General features: G+C 39.0%; 1 protein-coding gene across 2 annotated transcripts in view; it reads right to left on the bottom strand.

Annotated features, from left to right (window-relative positions):
* Positions 1–4350: 4350 nt before the first annotated feature.
* Positions 4351–22818, bottom strand: part of SUGCT (succinyl-CoA:glutarate-CoA transferase) — a 1840030-nt gene continuing 1821562 nt past the window's right edge. Inside the window, exon 14 of one of the 2 annotated variants that reach the window (XM_073630530.1) lies at positions 4351–4656. In XM_073630530.1, coding sequence (XP_073486631.1) covers positions 4493–4656 — 164 coding nt within the window. In that variant the 3' untranslated portion in view covers positions 4351–4492. The remainder of the gene's footprint in view (positions 4657–22818) is intronic. The other variant, XM_073630532.1, reaches the window with a different exon arrangement.

The following is a 22818-nucleotide window of genomic DNA, read 5'->3' as shown; positions in this document are numbered from 1 at the left end:
ATCTCTGTAAAGACATTTATGTTGAGGAGAGTGGCTGTTATTCTTATACTTTTTCAAGTACATGGCACAAATGATAGAGGGCAGAAAGTAGATTTTCAATAAGAGAAAAGGTATTTTAGGGCCTTTCCAATCAAAAATTTGTTAATCAAAAAATGAGCCAGCAAATGACTGTAAATTAAGAAAATATGTGAGACTTTATTTAGATCTGAAGTATTGTGTTTCTATATTTGGCTCCCATACATTTAGATCGTATCCTATGTGTATGTATATACATTTTGAAATAATATTCTACTAATCGTTTTTTTAATATCTACTATTCATTTCTAAATGCACCAAATTGTTTCCAAGGACAGAATATTATCAGATTAGACTAGGCTATAGAAATGCAAAATGGATCTGATGGTGAATAACTAAACCTGAGGATTACTAAATAACTAAACCCAAGAAAGAAAATGTAATTTACAGCAACCAGTCCTTAGCTGTGGCTGCTGCATTACTTTTAATTTTTCTGGCTAAAAAATGCAGTGCCTATTTCTGTGAGTTGAATTGAAAGCATAAACAGTTTTATCCATTAATGGGGAGAATAGCATAATCTGATAATCTCCCCATCTCCTATATAATGGAGATAAACAAAGGTAAACACATTCATAGTCCAGCCTGGTTGACTGACAACCATCTCTCCTTAGATACAATAGAGGCGTGAGCATAAACCACTCAGTATTGTGTAGGATTACCAGATAAAAATTAAAAAAAAATGCTTGAAAAAAAGAAAACTAATGTAGCCACTACATCTAAACATTGGTAAGATGCAAAATATTAAATTATTGTTTTTGTGTTCAGATATGCTACAGGATAATAGATAATACCTACACAGAGTACATAAAAGTTATTGATAATAATGTAAGTATGTGTATGCCTAATAGCGTTGAATGTATATACAGTATATCTGCATACATAATTTGTTGCTATAAAAAAATGTAAATAATATACAATACCGTGCCTACAAACCAAATTGAATAGGAAAGAACCGCAAAATGGAAATGTTGAATAATGTTACTGTATTTTCTATTCTCAGCACAGCCAGACACGTGTAAAATATGAAAAAAAAGTCTTTAATTTGTTACTTTGTTTCTATTTTATTTATATATCAGACTATAGTTGGTGCCATGCAGACTGCACTCCTAGCTACTGGTGCAAAAAGGTTCATTCACTTCTCAAGTCATTAACTCTGAATTTCAGTTCTCCTTTTAGCAGTCAATAAAAAAGTTAAAACGGGGCTTGATTTCGGCAGCACAATCCTAAATTGCCATAGAAACAAACTGTAAAGCAAATATTTACACAACAAAATGTGTAATGGATCTTAGAGCTACAATGACACTGTATTGTTAAGGCTTTTGTTTATTTTACAGATTAAAAGAAAAGATTGTAGGATTAGCGTCCAATGCATTTTTAGAATAAACCACTGACTTGTATATTAACTTAATAAAGCAGAGAATAAGAATAATGTGTGCATATTTCTACACAGAAAATCCAAGGTTCCAGCAAAGTCTCCTTATCCCAAGTATTAGAACAAATAGCTAGTAACATTAAATATTGATAGTGGGGTGAAGCTGTTTTCTTTGGCAGCATAAGTATTATACATACCTACCATGGGAAATAGGCAGATCATAATGATATGAAAAGTGCATGGCACACACGTAGAATAATTTTATAAAATCAACCGAATAAATAGCATGCTTTCTGATTTAACAGATTCTAAAACATATTCTAACTTCCTTTTTTTTCTCAAATTGTGAAAAAGCCCGCCCCCTCCCCCACCAACAGTGTTTATATGTTTGTGAGACAGTATCTTAATGGATGCCCTCTATATGCCTTTATGATGCAAATAAACTGTGATTTGAGACAGAATATTTAAGTAATAAGAGCAGCCCAGATCCTCTTCTTTTCGGTCCCTCGCCGGCGCTTCCTGGCCCCTCCCTCCTGTCAAGTGCCCCCACAGCAAGCAGTTTGCTATGGGGACACCTGAGCCGAGCCGCTGCTCTGTGTATCTTTTCAGACACGGAGCCATGGCTCAGCCCCTCCCCCTCTCTCTCCTTATTGGCTCACTGACTTTGATTGACAGCAGTGGGAGCCAATGGTGAGTCCCAGACAGCCATGTCTCTCGTGCAAAATCGCTGGATAGAGAGGGGGCTCAGGTAAGTATTAGGGGGCTAAGGGGGGCTGCTGCACACAGGTTTTTTTTATCTCAATGCACAAACCTTCTGACTTTAGAATCAATTTAATATAATGTAAAACTGTACATAGGGTCTTTACCTGTTCACTACACAGTGACTATTGTAAGATTGCAATATTTCAGCAACAGTGACAGTGGCAAACATACTACAGAAACAACTGAGTGTTTTTTTACAGCTTTTTTAGCTGCTTGCGGACAAGCCACCATCATTTTACTGTGGCAGGTCGGCACGATCCAACGAACCATCGTAGCTATACGTCGGCTTGCGGGATCGGGATAGCAGGCGCGTGCAGGTGCCCACTGCACAGCGGGGGTGCCGATGCTCGTGGCCGACGGTTGCAAAGACCGCCGGCCACGATCGATTGCGGGCATGAGAGGCAGAACAGGGATGTGTGAAAGCTCTATTTGTGGGAAAAAAAGGACGTCAATTTTGTTTGGGTGCAGCATCGCACGACCGTGCAATTGTCAGTTAAAGCGGCACAGTGCCGAATCGCAAAAAATGGCCTGATCCTTCAGCAGCCAAATCTTCCGGGGCAGAAGTGGTTAAAGTGGAACTTCCCTCTCCCAAACAACATTGATTCTTTTTAATACTCATGCTGCTAGCATTAGTAAATAGATAGGAAAGTTTATCATATGTACCTGTTTTAAAACTTCTTCAGTTACTTCCTGGTTTCTTGCCTAGGCAAATTATGTCATACATCCCAGGAGTCTTTAGGAGCGCAGGTTAGGAGGAGGGCGTTTCTCAGCTAAGCACACTGACTTGCATGCATGCTTGAGCTTGGGGCAGATGGATTCCAGTAAGTACATGTTTTTGCCCTTACTCAAGATGACCATGCCCAGAAATGCTAAGGGTTGTTTTTAAAGTGATTTCTCAACAAAATAAAGCATTGTGAGACATGGATGGATAGGGGAGTTTGCTTTGAATATTAAAAATAAATGTGATAGTGCTTTGGTTTGTGGTGCTCAGATGCACTGAAGATCCACTTTAACCTCACTTGTAATTCTGTTGATGATATAGGCATACTTGTAGGGTGAATCAGTTTGTATCGTGTTCTGCCAAAATAGAGAAATGTGAATCAGTAGCATAATCCAGTATCCAGGCGGTTGGCTATCAGTAGAATCAGTCAAATATCATACCAGATATTTGTTCCTCCGTTCTTTGAGGGGTGATGCTTGCGAGCATTGATGCATCGCTCCGAGGCGGCTACTTAATCTGCTCCCATCCATCTAGCTGCAGTCAGATTAGTCTGCATGCAAATACACACAGAGAGCTTCCAAACTATTGTGACTAGCTCTTTGAAATCCAGAGCCATATCTATTCAACAATTTATGGGCATGAAAATGCAGTTCAGCAGAATTTGAGACTTGACGTTTTCGTCTATTTTATTGACATGTAGTGTTTGCAAAGGGAACACAGATCTGTGAGTACAAAATACATGTCTCCATATATGCTATTTTGTTGCTATGCCAAACCAATCAATGTAAATGTTAAAAATGTTAAAATGTTATTTAAATTGTTACAATATTGATATATTTTCTTTTCAATAGAAATATAACAGCATGCTTACATATAACCCCTGAAGAAGGAAATATATACATCTATAAAAAACCTCCCCTCTCCCCCCATTTTTCAAAACATGTTGGGAATCTTGGTCTACACACTGTATTGATTCGACTCAAAGTCTGGAACCTCGGTGTGTTCCAAATTTAGCAGCTGTTTTCATTATTTGGCATGTGTTCTATCCATTGTTTTTAGGTGTTTTTGAATATACATTCTTTTTTATACAGTCTTTTTTGTACTAATAAAATTGTTAGACTTTTATATCATGTCACCTTTTCTTGGTGTACCCTGCCTTACTATTTTTCTTTGTCCCTAATATCCCTGGGGCACACTTTCCAAATACCGGTATTTTAATGGCTACAGTCAAAATTTTAGGAAATCCAAAATAGGTAGAAATATTTAAAGAATACCAAAATGAAAAATATAATAATGATATCTGGAGATAACATGAAGAGCTTTGTAACCATTGACTACTACATGATCTTTCACCCTCACATTTTATACATATTCCAAAAACACTTAATCTTGGTTTTTAAATCATTCAAAGAAAAAAAAATATTGTTCATATAGTGTATCTTTATTAAAATTTAAGTGGTATATTTGCTGAAAAAAATATTTGAAAGCATCTCATTTACAAATCATGTTACAGATCAGCACTAAATTATCGCTGAATATTACGTTTGTTAGATCTCTTTCCATCAATTAACGTTGTTTTGAGATATTGTCTTAGATTGCATCAGTTCAGCAAGATAGTCATCTTCATATCTAAGTACATTTTTCAGAACCTCAACAGTGTGCTGGCCTAAAAGAGGAGGTGATTCTGGAGCGGACAAGTTGAAGCTGTTGAATCTTACAGCAGGACCTATGGAAAAGAAAGAAACATTTCAGTTCATGGTCCTAGACATACTGATATGTTATTCTGCTTCACTGAAATTGCTGAACTACTGGTAGATATAAGACCCAAATTAGTGTAGCTATGTATTTAATAAAGAGTTTGTAGCTCTCACTGGGTTCTCCTGTTGAGCAACAGATTTCTAATGTATTCTGCAATGGGCTAAGGTCAGTAGGAGGAACCAGTGAACGGTACATGTGACCCAAAAGTTTGACACTCTCAGAAGTGCAGGTTCAGGCTGGGTTCACACTTATGCGAATTGGATGCGGTTTCCCAGCATCCAATTTGCATAGCAGCAGATTGTGGAGCCAGTTCTCTATGGAGCTGGTTCACACATCTTCACAGTGATGCGAATTTCACAGGAGCCCTGTGCATCTTTTGGTCCATTTCAGGTCCAAATTCAGCCCAAAATTCATGCTTAAATTGGACCTGAAACGGTGAACAGAGACGCACCAGACTCCTGCTGTGAGCTGCTGCGTGTTCTAGTGTGAACCCAGCCTCAGTGTGGACTTCAGCAGATTTCTAAGGATCAAACCAGTGTTTGTCAGGTTTGTAAATATGTACAACTTTCTTTTACAGGTAAGACTTGCTTTATACAATTTTGTACATTGACAGGTTTGCTTTAAGGTGTAACCAAAATTTCAGACAGACCTTTGTAATTCAACTTTCTCCAAACTCAAAAATTTCAGGCATACGATGCTCCTTTGGATGCCTTTTCTCCTTACGGGAGAGAAGCTTTAAAATGCAGTAAAAGCCACATTTTTCATGAGCATTCATGCTTATTCATGCAAATTTATGCATGTTTGTGCTTTTGGTGTTAATGCATGCTATTGGCTCAAATATTAAATTATTCTGGCCAGTAGAATGCATTAACAAGCAAACATACTTGTTTATGTGCGTTTTTTTTTGTGCCTAATGCCCTGTACACACGGTTGGACATTGATCGGACATTCCGACAACAAAATCCTTGGATTTTTTCCGACGGATGTTGGCTTGAGCTTGTCTTGCATACACACGGTCACACAAAGTTGTTGGAAAATCCGATCGTTCTGAACGCGGTGAAGTAAAACACGTACGTCGGGACTATAAACGGGGCAGTAGCCAATAGCTTTCATTTCTTAATTTATTCTGAGCATGCGTGGCACTTTGTGCGTCGGATTTGTGTATACACGATCGGAATTTCCGACAACGGATTTTGTTGTCGGAAAATTTTATAGCAAGCTCTCAAACTTTGTGTGTCGGAAATTCCTATGGAAAATGTGTGATGGAGTCTACACACAGTCGGAATTTCCGACAACAAGGTCCTATCACACATTTTCCATCGGAAAATCCTATCGTGTGTACAGGGCATAAGCGTGCAAGTGATGTTTTTTTTTTCTGCAGCTAAACTCATGTAAATGCCTATGTGTACAGAAAAAAAAACATCAAATGCCTGTAAAACAGGCATTTTTGAGCTACAGTTTGGATGACGCCTTAGCGTTGTTATAGTGTATTTTTATTTATATGTATTGAACAAAGGGTTTAGGCATGTAATATTAACTAATTAAAAAAAGACTGAATCCTATTATATTTAATAGGGTATGTTTATTGAAAAAAGCATGATCCATTTTCTATAGCTGCTAATCAGACCTGTGCACCAGTTAATGATATATTTTGCTCTTTCATATATGTAAATATGCTTCAGTTGGTGTATATTTTGGGATGTCTTGTTAGAAAGGTCTGCTTTATTTTACACCAGAGCATATCAATAGGACTGATGTGAGGTTTGTGACTTGGCTATACTAAAGCACAGATTTTCTTCTGTTGGAGCTACTCTCATGTTAATTTATTCCTGTGTTCTGGAAAATATTCACATTTCATGACCCAGCTTCTTTTGAATTTTAGATCACTTACAGAGGCCCTGATGTTCTGTTAGAGAATTCTTACCCTGAAATCAACCCTAAATTAATTGGTCCCTCAAATACTACACACTGTCCAAGGCCTGAGGCAGCAATACAGCCACATACCTTCTTCTATGCTTCACATATCAGATGAAATTTAAAGTTAATTTTGGCATACAGTGCTTTGTTTTCTCCACATGCAATGCATTTCACATTCACTATTGTTCCAGCAGTGATGTGGCCTTTAGAAAACTTGAGATGGGCAGCAATATGGATAATATCCATAATTTTTCCCTCTTCTTTTTCTTCTTGTGACAAATGCTTTTCTGGAAACCTTACACGTATTCTGTGTTTGACCAATTAAGCAATGTGATTGTTTATTTATTTATTTATATTTATTTTGTGGGACTGTTTGTAAATTGTCCTATTTATCCTATCTTTTCAATGAATTATCTTGATTGTTTATACCATTTAATTAGTAAAGATTGCAGAGTCCATGTGTGTTTTTAAATAAGACTACACTTACAGTATTTGTTAATCATAACTTTGTCGTCATTCATGCAGTATTTCAAAAAATTCCTACAGTAAGTGTTTGCAAACTTTTTCTAAGACTTTATATACCATCTGCTCTTTTTTCTCATTTTTTCTCTAAATTATTTAGTTTCTTTATATTAAAACTGCCACGTATCCTTTAGTTTGTAAGGTTTATTTTAACTTTTGTTCATGAATTTTCTAGATTATAGCTCTTGCTAAAATGATTGTACAGAAATTACCCATATGTACCATAATGTAATCATCTCAATTTTTTTTTGTTTTTGTTTTTATTTGCTTTTTTATGTTTGAATATTTACCTGTGCTACATAGGTTATAAACAACTGTATATTTATCAAGATCAGTACTGTTATTCATCTTCCTAGTTAGCATCTTTAACTGCTTCAGATTGGCGCTATAGCCGAATGATGGCTACAGGGCAAATCTGCTTTGCCGGAAGTACATCTATTGACATCCTCCCCTTTGCAGGCTTGCCACGCCCCCCTGAGGGGCGCGCGGGCTGTGATCACCCGAGTCAATGAGACTCAGCTGATCACAGATCCGAGTAAGGGGCCGATCCCGGCCCCTTACCATGTGATCAGCTATCAGCCAATGACAGCTGATCACATGATGTAAACAGAAGATCGGTAATCGTTTTTTTTTTCTTCTCACGCTGACAGCTTGAGGAGAAAAAAAGCTGATCACCGACTTCTGTTTGAAGGGACATCGGTCCTGAAGAGGAACAGCCTGTTATGTGCCCACCAGTACTGCCTGCCAGAGCCACAAATCGGTGCCCACAGTGCCACAAATCAATGCCCACAGTGCCACAAATCACTGCCCACAGTACAAAAGTGCCAGCAATCAGTGCCACCTATCAGTGCCCACAAGTTCCACCTATCAATGCCCACCAGTGGTGCCTCATCAGTGCCACCCAGCAGTGCTGCCTATCAGTGTCACCTACCAGTGTCGATCATTGCCCATCAGTGCCACCTATCAGTGCCACCTATTAGTGCCCTTCAGTGCCACCTATCAATGCCCTTCAGTGCCGCCCATCAGTGCCACCCATCAGTGCCACCTCTCAGTGCACACCAATGCCACTTATCAGTGCCCACCAGTGCTACCTCATCAGTGCCCACCAGTGCCGCCTATTAGTGCCCATCAGTGCCACCTTATCAGTGCCCATCAGTGTCGCCTCATCAGTTCCAATCAGTGCAGCCTATCGGTGCCCATCAGTGCAGCCTATCAGTGCCCATCAGTGTAGCCTCATCAGTGTACATCAATGAAGGAGAACAATTATCTGTTTGCAAAATTTATTAGCAAAATATAAAACGGTTTTGTATTTTTTTTTTTTTTAATTGGTCTTTTTAATTTATTTTAACAAAAAATAAAAAACCCAGAGGTGATCAAATACCACCAAAAGAAAGCTCTATTTGTGAGAAAAAATGATAAACATTTCATTTGGGTACAGTGTTGTATGACCGCGCAATTGTCATTCAAAGAGTGACAGTGCTAAAAGCTGAAAATTGGTCTGGGCAGGAGGGGGGGTTTAGGTGCCCAGTAAGCAAGTGGTTAATGTTAATGATGAATAGCTAGAAAATGAGGAAGCAGAGCTCAGGAATGATCAAAACATTGGTGGAAATCATGCATAAAAGGCTGACCTCTGGACTGGCCATGAAACATTTGATAATGCTTAGGCGCAGCGGTATGACTTATCTGTATTTGGTATTGATTTAAGGGAACATAAAAATGTTCTCATTTAACAGTTTCCAATAACTAAAGACAAATGGAAAGATCTCATTCGGGTGACACGTGGCTTAGTAATTTAACCCGTTTGGTGCCAGGCCCTGCGCTCCACTTTTCAACTCAACCGGCCGGACCATTATTGCAATTTTTAAATTGCTTTTTTATTTTTCCCTTATAGCTTTCAGAATAAAAGACCCCCAAACCATATATTTGCACATGACCAGTTTAATAAAAAAAAGGTGGTACTGATTTTTAAGGCCTCGTGATATTTGCGCAAATGTTTATCAAAGCAATATTTTTGCCGAAAACACACTAAAATCATTAATAGCAGATAAAAACACAGCAAATTTTACGAAATTCCTGCTAAATATAAAAGCTTAACCTGTATTGAGTTAATAACAAATATTTGTAAATTTTAAATTGAGCCTTTTTGTGACTAAGCCTGATGAAGGGGTCCTGCGTGGCTCTGAAAGGTTGAATAAAGCTTTGGACCCATTCTGGAGAACCATGGTGTGCTGGTGACATTTTTCCCTTCTGATCTCTGCAGAAAAGCTCATTGTTTTTCCAGTAACCTAGCTGGGATTGCATGCATGTGGACTCTGATGGCTTTGAGGTTACTTAAAACAGGATAAAATGTTTTCCTGTGGCATATTGGTCAGAAGCTGTCAAGCTAAATGGGTAGGCCACAGAGCTAATCACCTAAAAACATTTTCATGGAAAACAATTCCATGGTTTGTGTTTTATTAGAGCAAAAATTACATTACTTTTAAAGCTTTTTCAACAGTGTGATTTGTCTATAAATTGCCCAAATTAAGCAGTCAATTTCTTTTAGATTTGTTGTACAACTATGAATCATAATTTTTCATCTAAAGACCTTGCATCCATCTCCTGTGGTGAAAACCATGTGAACCTAAGAGTAAGCTCCCTCAGCCTGTGAAACAAAATATACTGTAAGGATATCAGTACAGGATTAGTAGACATCTGCAGATCCTGGGAGCAAAGGATAACTACTATCTATGGCTATATTAGGCAGCAAGCTATAAATTATGTTTTCACATATTTGATTCTATTCAACAAAATACTGAACGTGTTGTTTCTGTGGCAGTAAGTAATGCTTATGATAAACAGAGAACACCTTTGTAAAGCAGCCTAGACAGCAAAGCAATAACTTAACGAAAGCTGCTGTGGTTTCTGCAAAATATGTTTTACAGTCGTACCATGGTATAAAACAACGTTGTTTGTGAGAACCCCCATGATAGAGCTCTTTCCCTGAAGTCATGAATATTGTTGATGTAATCAAGAATAAGTCCTGCTACAGTGAAAGACTTCATTTTTTTATTATAAAAAGGCCAGTATTTCAAGCATTTAATTGGAAAGCAAACCTTGTTAAAATCTTTAGTTTTTAGGTGACCCCTCTCTTTAAAAAGCACTACTTTAGGCACACAGGAGCCAGGAATAGGAAAACACTTTAGCCTTTAAATTTCTTCAAAGATTTAACAAAAAATTAAAAAAAAAAAACTTTAGATTCCTTTTTTTTTCTTTTTTTAGACCTATCAACCTAATTTTTATTATAATAACATTTCTATTGACAATAAGGAAATACAAGGTTGCCTTTTTCCCAAAACACACACATTCACAAAAAGGGAAAAGGTACATGACAAATATATAATAAAAAACCTTTTCACAAACTAGATTTAAGCACAATTCCTGGTTGCAAAAGCAAGAACCTCCAAATGCTTTCGCCATAAGTTTGAAAATGGGTTGTTCCTCCCTCTAAAAATGGAAGCAATGTGCAGGTACCTGAACATGCCTGCTATTACAATTAGTTGACAGATTACTAACAAGCAAATCACTATGGGTACACTTTAATATTAGATATTATAATGACAAATACAGTAACTATTTTACTTATTTGTTCCTGAACATTTGGTGGACTATCCTAAGCAAAATCTATTTAGTTTCCACACATCTATTTAGAATATCTCTTGATTTAAACCTATCTTTGTGCACATATATCCCCCTCCCATCCCTTCTTTCCGGCTGGGTTCACACCTATGCGAATTGGAATTCCCCGCATTCAATTCGCATAGCAGGAGAATGTGATCGGCTCTCTATGGAGCCAGTTCACATATCTTCGGGGCGGCTGTGGAGCGCACTGCACAGAAATGCTGTGCGTCTTTGGCTCTGTTTCAGGGCTGAATTCAGGCAAAGATTCATCCTTGATTCGTCCCTGAAATGGAGAATGGGGACACACATCGTTCCTGTGTGATCCGCAGCCGATTCCAGTATGAAACGAGCCTCCGCCACCTTTAAGGCCGGGTTCACACCTATGCGAATTGGATGTGGAATTCACCGCATCCAATTCACATAGCAGGAGAATGTGACCGGCTCGCTATGGAGCCGGTTCACATATCTCTGGGGTGGCTGCGGAGCGAACTGCGCAGAAACGTTGTGCATCTTTGGCTCCATTTAAGGGCTGAATTCAGGCAAAGATCTGTCCCTGATTAATCCATGAAAGGGTGAACGGGGATGCACAGCATTCCTGTGTGATCAGCAGCCGGTTCCAGTGTGAACCGAGCCTCCACCCCCTTTAAGGCGGGTTCACACCTATGCAAATTGGAAGCAGGTTTCCCCGTATCCAATTCGCATAGCAGGAGAATGTGACTGGCTCTCTATGGAGCCAGTTCACATATCTCCAGGGCGGCTGTGGCGCACACTGCACAGAAATGCTGTGCATCTTTGGCTCGGTTTCAGGGACGAATTCAGGCAAAGATTCAGCCATGATTCATCCCTGAAACAGAGAACAGGGACGCACAATGTTCCTGTGCGATCTGCGGTCGTTTTAGGTGTGAAGCAAGCCTTACCCATTCAGCACATGTTGCCTTATGATGCTTTTTTTTCTCACCTATGTTTGCCATTCACTTCCCTCATCCGCACCGCTTCTGGGAGTGATGACTGGACTGTCCAGTGAATCTGTCTGTACCCAGGCTGACTTATCACCTCTTCATAACTTCATCATACTGCTGCAGTCTTCTGGATTCTGAGAGAATCCTGCTGCTTAGCATCTAATAGAAAGTGTCCACTTCACCTAGACAGAACACCTGAAGAACCTCCCTCTTCTGCAGGAAAAAAAAGATGGAAGACTAGGGACCTGGCACATCACTTGACTATGGATTTAGGTATGTAAAACAGGGATTTAGCTTAGCTTTTTGATAACTAACTCAGCAAATAGTTTTTTTTTTTGGGGGGGGGGATGGAGTTTCTCGTGTTAGGTAATGTTCAGTAAAATGCTGTTAATACTCTTGACTTGCCATTCAGTTCTGCAATCAGCTTTACACAAATGTCTTCAAAGACTTAAAGGATCAGTCCACCCAAAAGTCATATTTTTAGCTATAGGCAAAGCTGGGTGGACTGAGTCAGCCCCTGGCTTCTTTTGTGTCTTGGGTATGTCAACAGTGTGGTCTCCCACCATAATTCCCAACTCCCTCCTCCTCCTGTCTGTTGGGTATGTTTGAATGTTCCCACACACCTTTACACGCACCACCACCTCTATTTGCATTCTCCATAATATAAAAAGTAAAATGAAATCCAACAGAGCAAGTGAGAATACCATACAATGGCCAAAGCAGGCATGCAGAGCTCGAGAGAATATATTTTAAGACTTTTCAAGAGAAATTAGATATTATCAGGTTAAAGCGGAGCGCCGCCGAAAAAAAATTTTTTAAAAGTCAGCAGCTACAAATACTGCAGCTGCTGACTTTTAAAACATGGACACTTACCTGTCCAGGGCGCCCGCGATGTCGGCACCCGAGGCCGAAGCGTCTCTCCGTCCTCGGGTGCTGCCACCTCCATCTTCGGTAAGGGAATCAGGAAGTGAAGCCGTGCGGCTTCACTTCCCGGTTCCCTACTGCGCATGCGCGAGTCGCGCAGCGCAATACGGATGGTCCCTGCTGCCTCTGGGACCCGTGTGTTTCCCAGCAGGCAGCGGGGAGGGAGCAGGAAATGGCGTAAATAACCGCAGATTCTGCGGCTATCTATGCCGGAAGTGGGTACAGATACCTGTAATATACAGGTATCTGTACCCCCCTCCCCCCTGAAAGGTGCCAACTGTGTCACCGGAGGGGGGGAGGAATCTGATGAGTGGAAGTTCCACTTTTGGGTGGAACTCCACTTTAACTCTCAGTATGTGATGCTTACAGGATAAACTCTATAGCTGGAGTTAGATACTTTTATAGTGCATAACAGCAGTTAACAATCTTAATATATTGTTTAGTGCCTACTGCTGCTGGGGATCTCTTTGTGTTCCCAATTCTTTATACCAGAACTATTCAGATGTTTAAAAAATAACTGCAACATGAAGCTGTCAATCTCTTCAATGGTTATGTCAACATGTATTCAAATGCAATAATCTTAAGAACTGACCCACATGCTTTGTTTACCAAAGAGTGACAGACAGATACTACAGTTCTTTTGTCATGTCGTGTGGATTGTCTTGAGTACACAAAAAGTAGCAGTTCACTGCATTCAGCAGTTTTTGAAAGCAAATCAAGCTAGAGGATTACGTAAAAAATACCCTCAAGGTGTTTCTGGAAAAGTTTACTACAGCTTTAGCAGTTTAGAAGTCAATTACATAATTGAACAAGTAGTTATCATGCTTTCTTACTTTGACAATACACATCTTTAATAATTTTAAATACCGGTGTGATTGCAGGCCGCCTGCTGCACAGATGAAATCAATTATAAGATAGCCTTTACAATTAGTTTTTGTGGAACCTTGAAGCTTTTAGAAAATCTCAAATTAAGTACTACTTAACAAGTCCAGTTTTTAGGTTAGTAACATATATTTTTAATACTCTTTCCTAGACCATTAAAAATATCTAATGCTTTGATGAACTTGCAGCCAGATATAAGATGATTAGCTACCTTTATGTCAAACTGTATGTCAAGTAAAACTTTGGAACAATTATAATGCTTTGTGTAATACCAAACTGAAGTGCATCTAAACCCAAAACAATAATGTAATATATTGCAGCTTACCAGTCCGTAAATGAGGTGGCTACAATAATACACTTCCTGTCCTTAGATGGCTATGGCCACTCATCCAAAATTTCTTTGGAGGGAGTCATGATTGTTACCAAGATTGAACTTTAGATATGCCTGTTGGTTCATTTCACTTAAAGGAAGGGTGGGGAGGTTTGAAATTTACAGATGGAAGATAAAATAGTTTTATGCTTTCAGTTCAGCTCACAGGAAGTGACAAGGGCAATATATTTTTTGGCAAGATCAACAGCTATTGTCTGAGCTTGTTGAACAATCCAACCACCCCATTTTAGGCATGGATGGGCTGCCATCATAAGTCCAAATCCTTGTTCAGACCGAATCTTGGTTGTTTGGAGGTCTGGTGAATAGTCAAACTAAATGGGTGTTCAGTTTGGACAAACATCCAACTGCAGCAGGAAGTGAAGCATTTATCAGAAGCATGACTACCACTGTCAAAAGTGAGAACTTCCTATTCAGAGCTAGCAACCAGTGAAGTATGCCATCCAGTCCATTCCACTGTCAGTTAGAGATTCTTGGCTGACAAGTGAATGTTAATAAAGGAGTGGGAATAATTTAAAAACATAGGCATGGATTTTAAGGGGGGTCACAAAAGCACAAAAAAGAATTGCATCATTGGGTTCCTCTCTAAATTAGAAGGGGGCTTGCTGGTTGTGGGGGTCCTTGGATGGGAGGGCTTATTGGAATTTGAAAGCCCCCTTTTAATATCAGAAAGGGTTCCTGATACTGCCCCCCACATGAGTAAGAAGTACATGGTACTGCTACTCATTCACAAAGAAAATGTAAATAGTAAAGACACAAACTTTAAACCCTTTATTTACCAGCTGAGTATACTGGGTGTGCTACACACCCAAAGAAACTTCATCAAAGTACACAGGATGTGTGTAGCATACCCAGTCCGTCTAGCTAGCTGCAATCCCCACCCCCACTTGCTGACAATTCCTGGCTCTAAAAATGAAAACCAGGAGTTGCTGTGTAAATACTTCTGTCAAAAAAGGATCTGAACACAATGGGGGTTATTTATGAAAGGCAAATCCACTTTGCACTGCAAGTGCACTTGGAAGTGCAGTCGCTGTAGATCTGAGGGGAAGATCTGAAGTGAGGGGAAGCTCTGCTGAATTTATCATCCAATCATGTGCAAGCTAAAATGCTGTTTTTTATTTTCCTTCCATGTCTCCCTCGGATCTACAGCAACTGCACTTCCAAGTGCACTTTCAAGTGCATTTGCAGTGCACTTGTAGTGCAAAGTGGATTTGCCTTTCATAAATAACCCCCATTGTTTCTCAACACCTTTCAGATGTGAAACAGAGAGATAATAAGTAACGTTGTTATTTTGTATTTACTCTTTCATTCATCTGACATCATATACAGACTGAAGATCATCCCTTTGACATGCAGTCAAAGTAACCTGGCAAGTAAAAAAAAAAGTTTTTTAGAATTTAATTTTTTTTAACCTCTTATTAACTCTTCATTAACCCTAATTAGCCCTAATAACTCCTTCTTCCTCTTCTTCTCACTTCAACTACTAATATCCTATTGATTTTTTTTCCATTAACATTTAAACTTTTTTTTATTTTTGCTTTGTTTGTTTTTTGATTTTTTTTGTTTGTTTCACATTAAACAAGTGCAAAATTAAAAAGAATTTTTTTTTTCTTTCATTTGTAAATATCTTTGTACCAGAATCATAATTTCCCGTCATTTTAAACATTTTAAACAGGACAAATTATAAAAAACAAAATGTGTACTTTTATATCTATAGTAACACTATATTTTAAATTAACACTGCTTAAAAAGAAAAAGTGTGTTTCTAGTTGTATTACTTTTTTTGTCGAATGACTGCATGAACTATAATACATGTAATAAGTAATGACAAAGTTATTGCTGAACAAACCGGTCCATAGCAGAATCGTAAAAATTGCTTTGGTACATAGTGTGTAGAAATGTAAGAGAAGTAATTAAAAACAATTTTAAAAAAAGCTCACAAATTGTTGTAAACCCATCACCAATCACATTGTTAAGTGATGCAGATCCTCGTCAATCATGATGAACAATGACCGCCAACCTGCCGTCAAATCCACTCATGTCGCTCACTTGCCATGATTGATAGTTTTAGGTCCCCACAGTGTCTTCCGGGTGGCATCAGTGTCAAAAATATGGTCATGTCTATATTGGGTCAATAATATCATCCAGGAGACCCCATCCTTTTGTTTCAATTAACAGTGAGACACAATAGTGTTCATTCACAGTTAGTGTGCATCAGGATCAGATGCATTGGCAGGTTTTTTCATTCCATTGGCTGGTGGGCATTGCTCAGTGTGACTTACAAGGATCTGCATCAGTGGACAATGTAATTGATAGTGGGGGGCATTGTGGGACATTTTTGTTTCTTATTTTTTAATAGAGACTTTTCAATAAGTATGTGTCTTTATTTAATCCCCAGACCCCCCCCCCCCGCTATCCTTTAAGTGAAATTCTGCATATGGTCAGAATCAGCCTTAGACAAAATGGAATGCTGTGCCGAAATCCAATAGATCACGCTCTACACAACACTATAGCATTATTTTTTAATTAAAAATTAAATAAATAATTAAATAAATTAAAATAATTAAAATACACATTTAAGAAAACATGCAAAGAGTTAAAGCTGTACTACCACCCATTTTTCAGTCTGCTGATATGCAAGTTTATAGAGGGTTCCCTCAAAATGCAAGCCTTCACAGACTATAGGGTTTTGCAGTAATCCTCTGCTATTGATGGCTGTTAGGAAGAATTTAGGGAACACATCTCTACACAGCACATGTTCTCTTTAAGATGCAATATTTAGATGTCAATATTCAGGCTTTGCAAGTTTTTCCTGCATACCAGCACTTACAAACCTTACTCTTGTGACTTTTTTTTTAATAAGGCTATTAACAGAAGCTGAAGGGAGCCTAACCCATGTAAGTCCAATGTTCCTAGATTAAAATGTTGTCATGTTACAAGAGCCAAAGCAACATCATGTAGCAAAATGCAGCCATGGAAGCGCCAAGCTGCTAGACTCATGGTAATCCAAGGTTACGAGACAGAAACAACAATTACTGTTTTATTGATACCAAGGTCTGTGATTGGTTGGTGTAAGGCATACTGAGAACTAAGAAACACATTTGACAAAACTCAAACTGTATGGAGAAATGTGTACTCTCCCTAACAAAAACCATTATTAACGTCTACAGATAATGGTAAAGGCCATACTATAATTGTCATTGCTGCTTTTCAAAATCTGTGGCTAAGTTCTTGAATCCTATAAATAAACTATGCCAGAACATGTGTACAAGTGTGCTGTGCCAAGTTTCCTCTACACATCTTTTCCAGTGCATTGCCTTCAGGGGCATCGACTTCAATCAAATAATGTACCGCCTGCACTTTTTTCCAAACTTGCATTCCTCACATGGTTTAACAGCAGGGATGGCCAGATTCTGATTTCTGCATGACTTTTTCAGGTCACATTGTCACAATCCTTCCAGGGAAACACGAGAGTCCAAGATTACACGTAGTAAATATATAGCACATTGTCTAGCATTCTTTTCAGGACTCCCACAGGACAAAGTTTGCATATTTAAGGAGTTTTTTCCTGAAATAAAGGGATTTCTCAATTTATTCCATGTTACAGCAGCAGTGGTAGGCCTGATTGAAACAAAGCTATATGGCAAAGATTTAAGCAGGAAATAACTAATCTTAGCTTCAAGTTCATAACTAAAATAATCTAACATGATTCACTTCAGACATAAGAATGGAAAAAACATTTTCTCTGTGATTAGAGAGAACATTCTTGATTAAAGCTCAAAAAAATGTTCACTGTTTCAGTGAATGACGTTAAACAGAGACCGTACCTACAATTGTATATCAATTGCCTAAGGGCCCTAGTCGCATTGGGCATTCAACATACAACTCTTCACTTCACTGCTGAGGAAGCAATGGTGTCTGAGAGCCACAGCCAACATTGGACCAATCAGTATTGTTGCCAGGTTTGCCCAGGAATACTACACTTTTTGAGTCCAGCAACCAGTATGCATACTTATAAAGTAAATTGTACCAGCTCTTCAGGGCTTTCAGCGGTGGGAACAAGCAGGGGCCATACTCTCTCTTAATTATGTGGCTCACTGAAACCTTTTAATCAGCTCTTAAGGGAATTTCTTCTGAACCAGAGGTGGTTCTACCAATTCTTGCAGCTGTGCCATGCTCTTCATGCATAATTTTCTTCTTGCCCTGTTTTTTTTCCTCCGGTGCCAGTGTTGGAAAGAGTACTTCAGGCAACCTCCACTAAAGGCATTATCTACGCTATCTACTTGTCTCTTTTAGAGTGTACTTCTCACAAGTTCCACCTGCCCCCTAGGGAGAAGTGGGAGCAGGATATTGGGCCTATCTTTTTTGATGTCTGGGAAAGGATTCTTTGGGGTCTCCCTCTTGTGTATCTTTCACCTTCGTACAGGTTAACTCAGTTTTTCATATTGCATAGGGTGTATAGGACCCCAGAATTTCTGTTTAATATTGGTCTAAGTGCAGACTCTGAGTGTTCTACATGAGGCAGTTCAGGGACCATGATACATCTATTATGGCACTGCCCAAAGCTCCAGAGGTACTGGGCGCAGGTTGTGGGCACACTTAATGGGATACTAGATGTGGATCTTTCAGTGGATACTTTTATCTATTGGGATATATTGACAATTCAGTGCTCAAGCCACCGAAGCGGATTACTGTATTACGTGCGCTATTTGTGGCTCGGAGACAAATTGCCCTTAAGTGGATCTCCCCACATCCTTCGACTATATCTGACTGGATATTCCATCTTAATAAGAGTATTTCATATGAGAGTCATATTTTCTTTTTAAGAAATTCATCTGAGAGATTCGACTCTGTTTGGACAGCATTTTGCATATGGGTTTGGTATTGAGCTATGGTCTAGGATGGTGTAGATATAGGGGTATGGATAAAAATAGGTCCCATATACAATATCTCACAAAAATGAGTACACCCCTCACACTTTTGTAAATATTTTATTATATCTTTTCATGTGACAACACTGAAGAAATGACACTTTGCTACAATGTAAAGTAGTGAGTGTACAGCTTGTATAACAGTGTAAATTTGCTGCCCCCTCAAAATAACTCAACACACAACCAATAATGTCTAAACCGCTGGCAACAAAAGTGAGTACGCCCCTAAATTAAAATGTCCAAATTGTGCCCAATTAGCCATTTTCCCTCGCTCTCACTCTCTCATACTGGTCACTGGAACATGGCACACTAATGGCAAATAACTCTCTGTAGGAGGCTTGCACATTTACCAAGTATTGGAAAAGATGGTAGGAAAGATGGAAAATGCTAATTTTAGAGTTGTCCTCAGAACAATAGGCATAGGGAAATCTCTAAATTGTGGATTTTGGAAGATTTAGCGCTGCATCTTTGGCACAGGAAGTGAGGGGAAATGTCCCCAATCTTACACAGACAGTAAAAAAAACTGGCAGAGGTTTTAACCCTTTCCTACTTACAAAAAAAAAAAGTTTTGGCTATACAGTACACTTTAATGCGTGATATATTGTGCTAATGCATGCACTGCAGCAGAATGGCAAGGTGTTTTAAGCTTCTTGGGAACAAGTCACTGGTAGTACGCATGTGCTGTGCTAAGCCATAGAGGGTAACAACTGTGATCTGAAGAGGAGGGGGTTGATGCATTTTATACTACAAGTGCAATAACTTGTTGAATTTGCCAGAAAAGCAGATCTCTTCCTTCTCTTTATTGTTTAAACTACTGGTCCCATCAATCCACTATGTAATGGATATGAACAATGGCAGACATGTTCAGCCTGTATAACAATCATGGCTCTGTTCATAGACACAGTGAATGAACATTGCCACTATGGGGTTTACTAAAGCTAGAGAGTGCAAAATCAGTCTCACTTCTGCAGAGAAACCGATCAGCTTCTAACCTCAGCTTGTTCAATTGAAGTATAAGTTAAGCTTTGTTCACCTTTTTTTTCTAAATTCCAGCCCCCTTATGTACCAATATAGCATTAATGTAATATTTTTTTTTTTACAAAAATATCAAAGCTTTCCATAAAATCTCCAGTCACTTACTTCACTTGTCCTCATCTGTGTTTCCAAACGTATCTATTGCTTCTTCCTTACTTCCTGGACAGACTATAGGTCAAGACACAGGAAGGAGTTGACCAGCTGACCTCACTGACCCACACCCTGCATCATCCACCCACTCACCTACCCACCTACTTCCAGGTGCACGTTTTTTAAATGAAATGCAATCAATCAGTAAAAACCCTTCTCACTAAATACACAATATACAATCAGATTGCATAGTGTATGGCTAACTTTTTACAAGTGCATAGAAGGCAGTGGACAGAAACACTCAGCTGTCAAGCCCCATTCACAACTCTGCATAGCGGGAGCTCACATTCACACATGCATTTTTTTTTTTTTTAGTGAGGGGTGGAGGTGTTTTGGAGCACTTTCACTCATCACACATATGGCAGCCCATCCACCTGAATGAGTTGCCCTACACACAGTAATCGCCCCAAAGAAGCTTCAGACCTATTTTTTAGAGTGGAACTTGGTGCGTTTTTTACTGCAATTTTTGGTGCAGCGCATTTCCGAAATGCAAGGAAACGCATAGATGTTGATGGAGCAATTATTGTTCTTGTGTTATCGCACCAATTTCACTTTCAGGACCCATTCACATCTAGCATAGTGGGAGCGCACTGTTTTTTCCTGTGACATGTATAGGGCAGCCCGTTGATTTCAATTGGCTGCACTACATGCGGCTCATAGGACATTTTGACATTTTAGGGGTTGCGTGTTTTTTACTGTGCATTTTGCAGCATTTGCAAAATGCTGCAAGATGCACAGTAAAAAACATGGGCTGCCCTATGTGTGATGAGTGAAAATGCTCCAAAACACCTCCCCCCTCACAAAAAAACACATGTGGGAATGCAAATTCCCGATATGCAGAGTTGTGAACGGGGCTTGACAGCTGAGTGTTTCTATCCACTTCCTTCTATGTACTTATATAAAGATGACTATACACTATGAAATCTGATTGTATATTGTGTATTTAGTGAGAAGGGAGATCACTGATTGATTGCATTTAATTTAAAAAACGTGCAGCTGGAAATGGGTGGGTAGGTAGGAGGGTAGATGATGCAGGGTGTGTGCTAATGAGGTCAACTCCTTCCTATGTCATAACCTATAGTCTGTCCAGAAAGTAAGGAAGAAGCAATGAATACATTTGGAAATATGGATGAGGACAGTGAAGTAAGTGACTGTAGATGTAAAGTGGTTGTAAACCCTTACACACCACCTTTACCTACAGGTAAGCCTATAATAAGGCTTACCTGTAGGTACTGGAAAAATCTCCTAAACCTGCATGGTTTAGGAGATATTTACTATATATGCTTGTGCCGACATTATCGGCGCCTGTGCACTGAAGAAAGGGCACGATTGTGCCGTTTCTAAAGGGCCCATGCCGTTGGCTTCCGTGCGCATGGCCAGTCACAGAGCCGGAGTCCACAGCCCCGGAAGGGAGAGGGGTGAAGATAGACGCGACCATCAGCGGGGACATCAGGGACATTGCGGGCTTCGTTTGCACGGAAGTGGCACATAATGGGCTAGTATGCGATGCACTTTGCAGGGAACAAAGGAGGAAGTAAAAGCCATCAGAGTGTACTTCCTCTTTAATGGAAAGCTTTGATATTTCTGCAAAAAAGGATGCTATATTGGTACAAAGTGGGGCTTGAATTTAGAAAAAAAAAGTGAATAAAGGTGAATTTATCCTTTAAGCTTTGGCAATAAAACCTGTAAGCTGATTGGTTTCTCTGCGAAAGTGAGCCTGATTTTGCACTCTCCGGCTTTAGTAAATAAACCTCTATAGGACAGCAATGTTATGATGTTTGCAGGATCACCAGGTGAAAAAAACGGGAAAAGATCTGAAAGAAGGAAACGAATGCAGTCGCCATATCTAAATATCAGTGAGCTGCAATATATTACATTTGTGTTTTGGGGTTTAGATACACTTTAAATAAAGCTGAAACATTTATATGCAATAATAAATATAGGTCTGTAATGTATCCAAAGTATAGAAAGTATACTATATATCATCAAACAATTAACAACAGGAAATGAACAATAAGTCTGGATGCAGGAGGAAAAATCCATGTTTAAATTTGTCATTCTCTCTCCCATTCTAGTTTTCTCACCTAAAAACAGCTGAGCAAAACATCTGCCTGCAATGTCTTCATGTTTTCCTTCCATCAGCTTTTAAGTACTTATTTTTTCTGACACTTGGGGAACTATATAAATAAGAATACTCCAAATGACATAACAGAAGATTCTCGCTCAATAATTGCAGAGTCTCCTCCCTGCATGACTTCAATCTCAAAACTCCAGATTATATAAATGCGTAAATAGAAGGAGAAATTATGTAATCGTCAATCTTAGATACACATATTATTTCAATGTAAGATGCATTTTAATTTTATTAGCATTAGTAATTTCTGGTCATTTTTTCCATATGACCCTGCTTTGACACTCATCTTGATTTATGTGCTGTAATAACAGCGTGAGACAAGTTTAACATGGCTCAATCACAATGGGCTGTATCTCTGTCCTTTTGTGTTTAAAACATAAGAACAGTGCTATTACTGCTGCTGATGTAGAGATTCTGAAACTTTGGGGTTTATTTACTAAAAGCAAATAGGCTGCTCATTTTGCAAGGGAAGTTGGACTTTGCAAGAGAATGTACTCTTAGCTTAGTACAAGTGATGACATTTCACTCTGCAAAGCATACCCAATCACATAAAAGAAAAACACTTTCAACTTCAACAGTTCAACTTCCATAAGTAAGCAGTCTATTGGTAGAAAATCAATCCCTTTTA

This window comes from Aquarana catesbeiana, linkage group LG05, assembly GCF_042186555.1.
Source record: "Aquarana catesbeiana isolate 2022-GZ linkage group LG05, ASM4218655v1, whole genome shotgun sequence".
In the NCBI taxonomy this organism is placed as follows: Eukaryota; Metazoa; Chordata; class Amphibia; order Anura; family Ranidae; genus Aquarana; species Aquarana catesbeiana.
The sequence above is the reverse complement of the archived record's forward strand: the minus strand, read 5'-3'. Positions and strand labels throughout refer to the sequence as shown.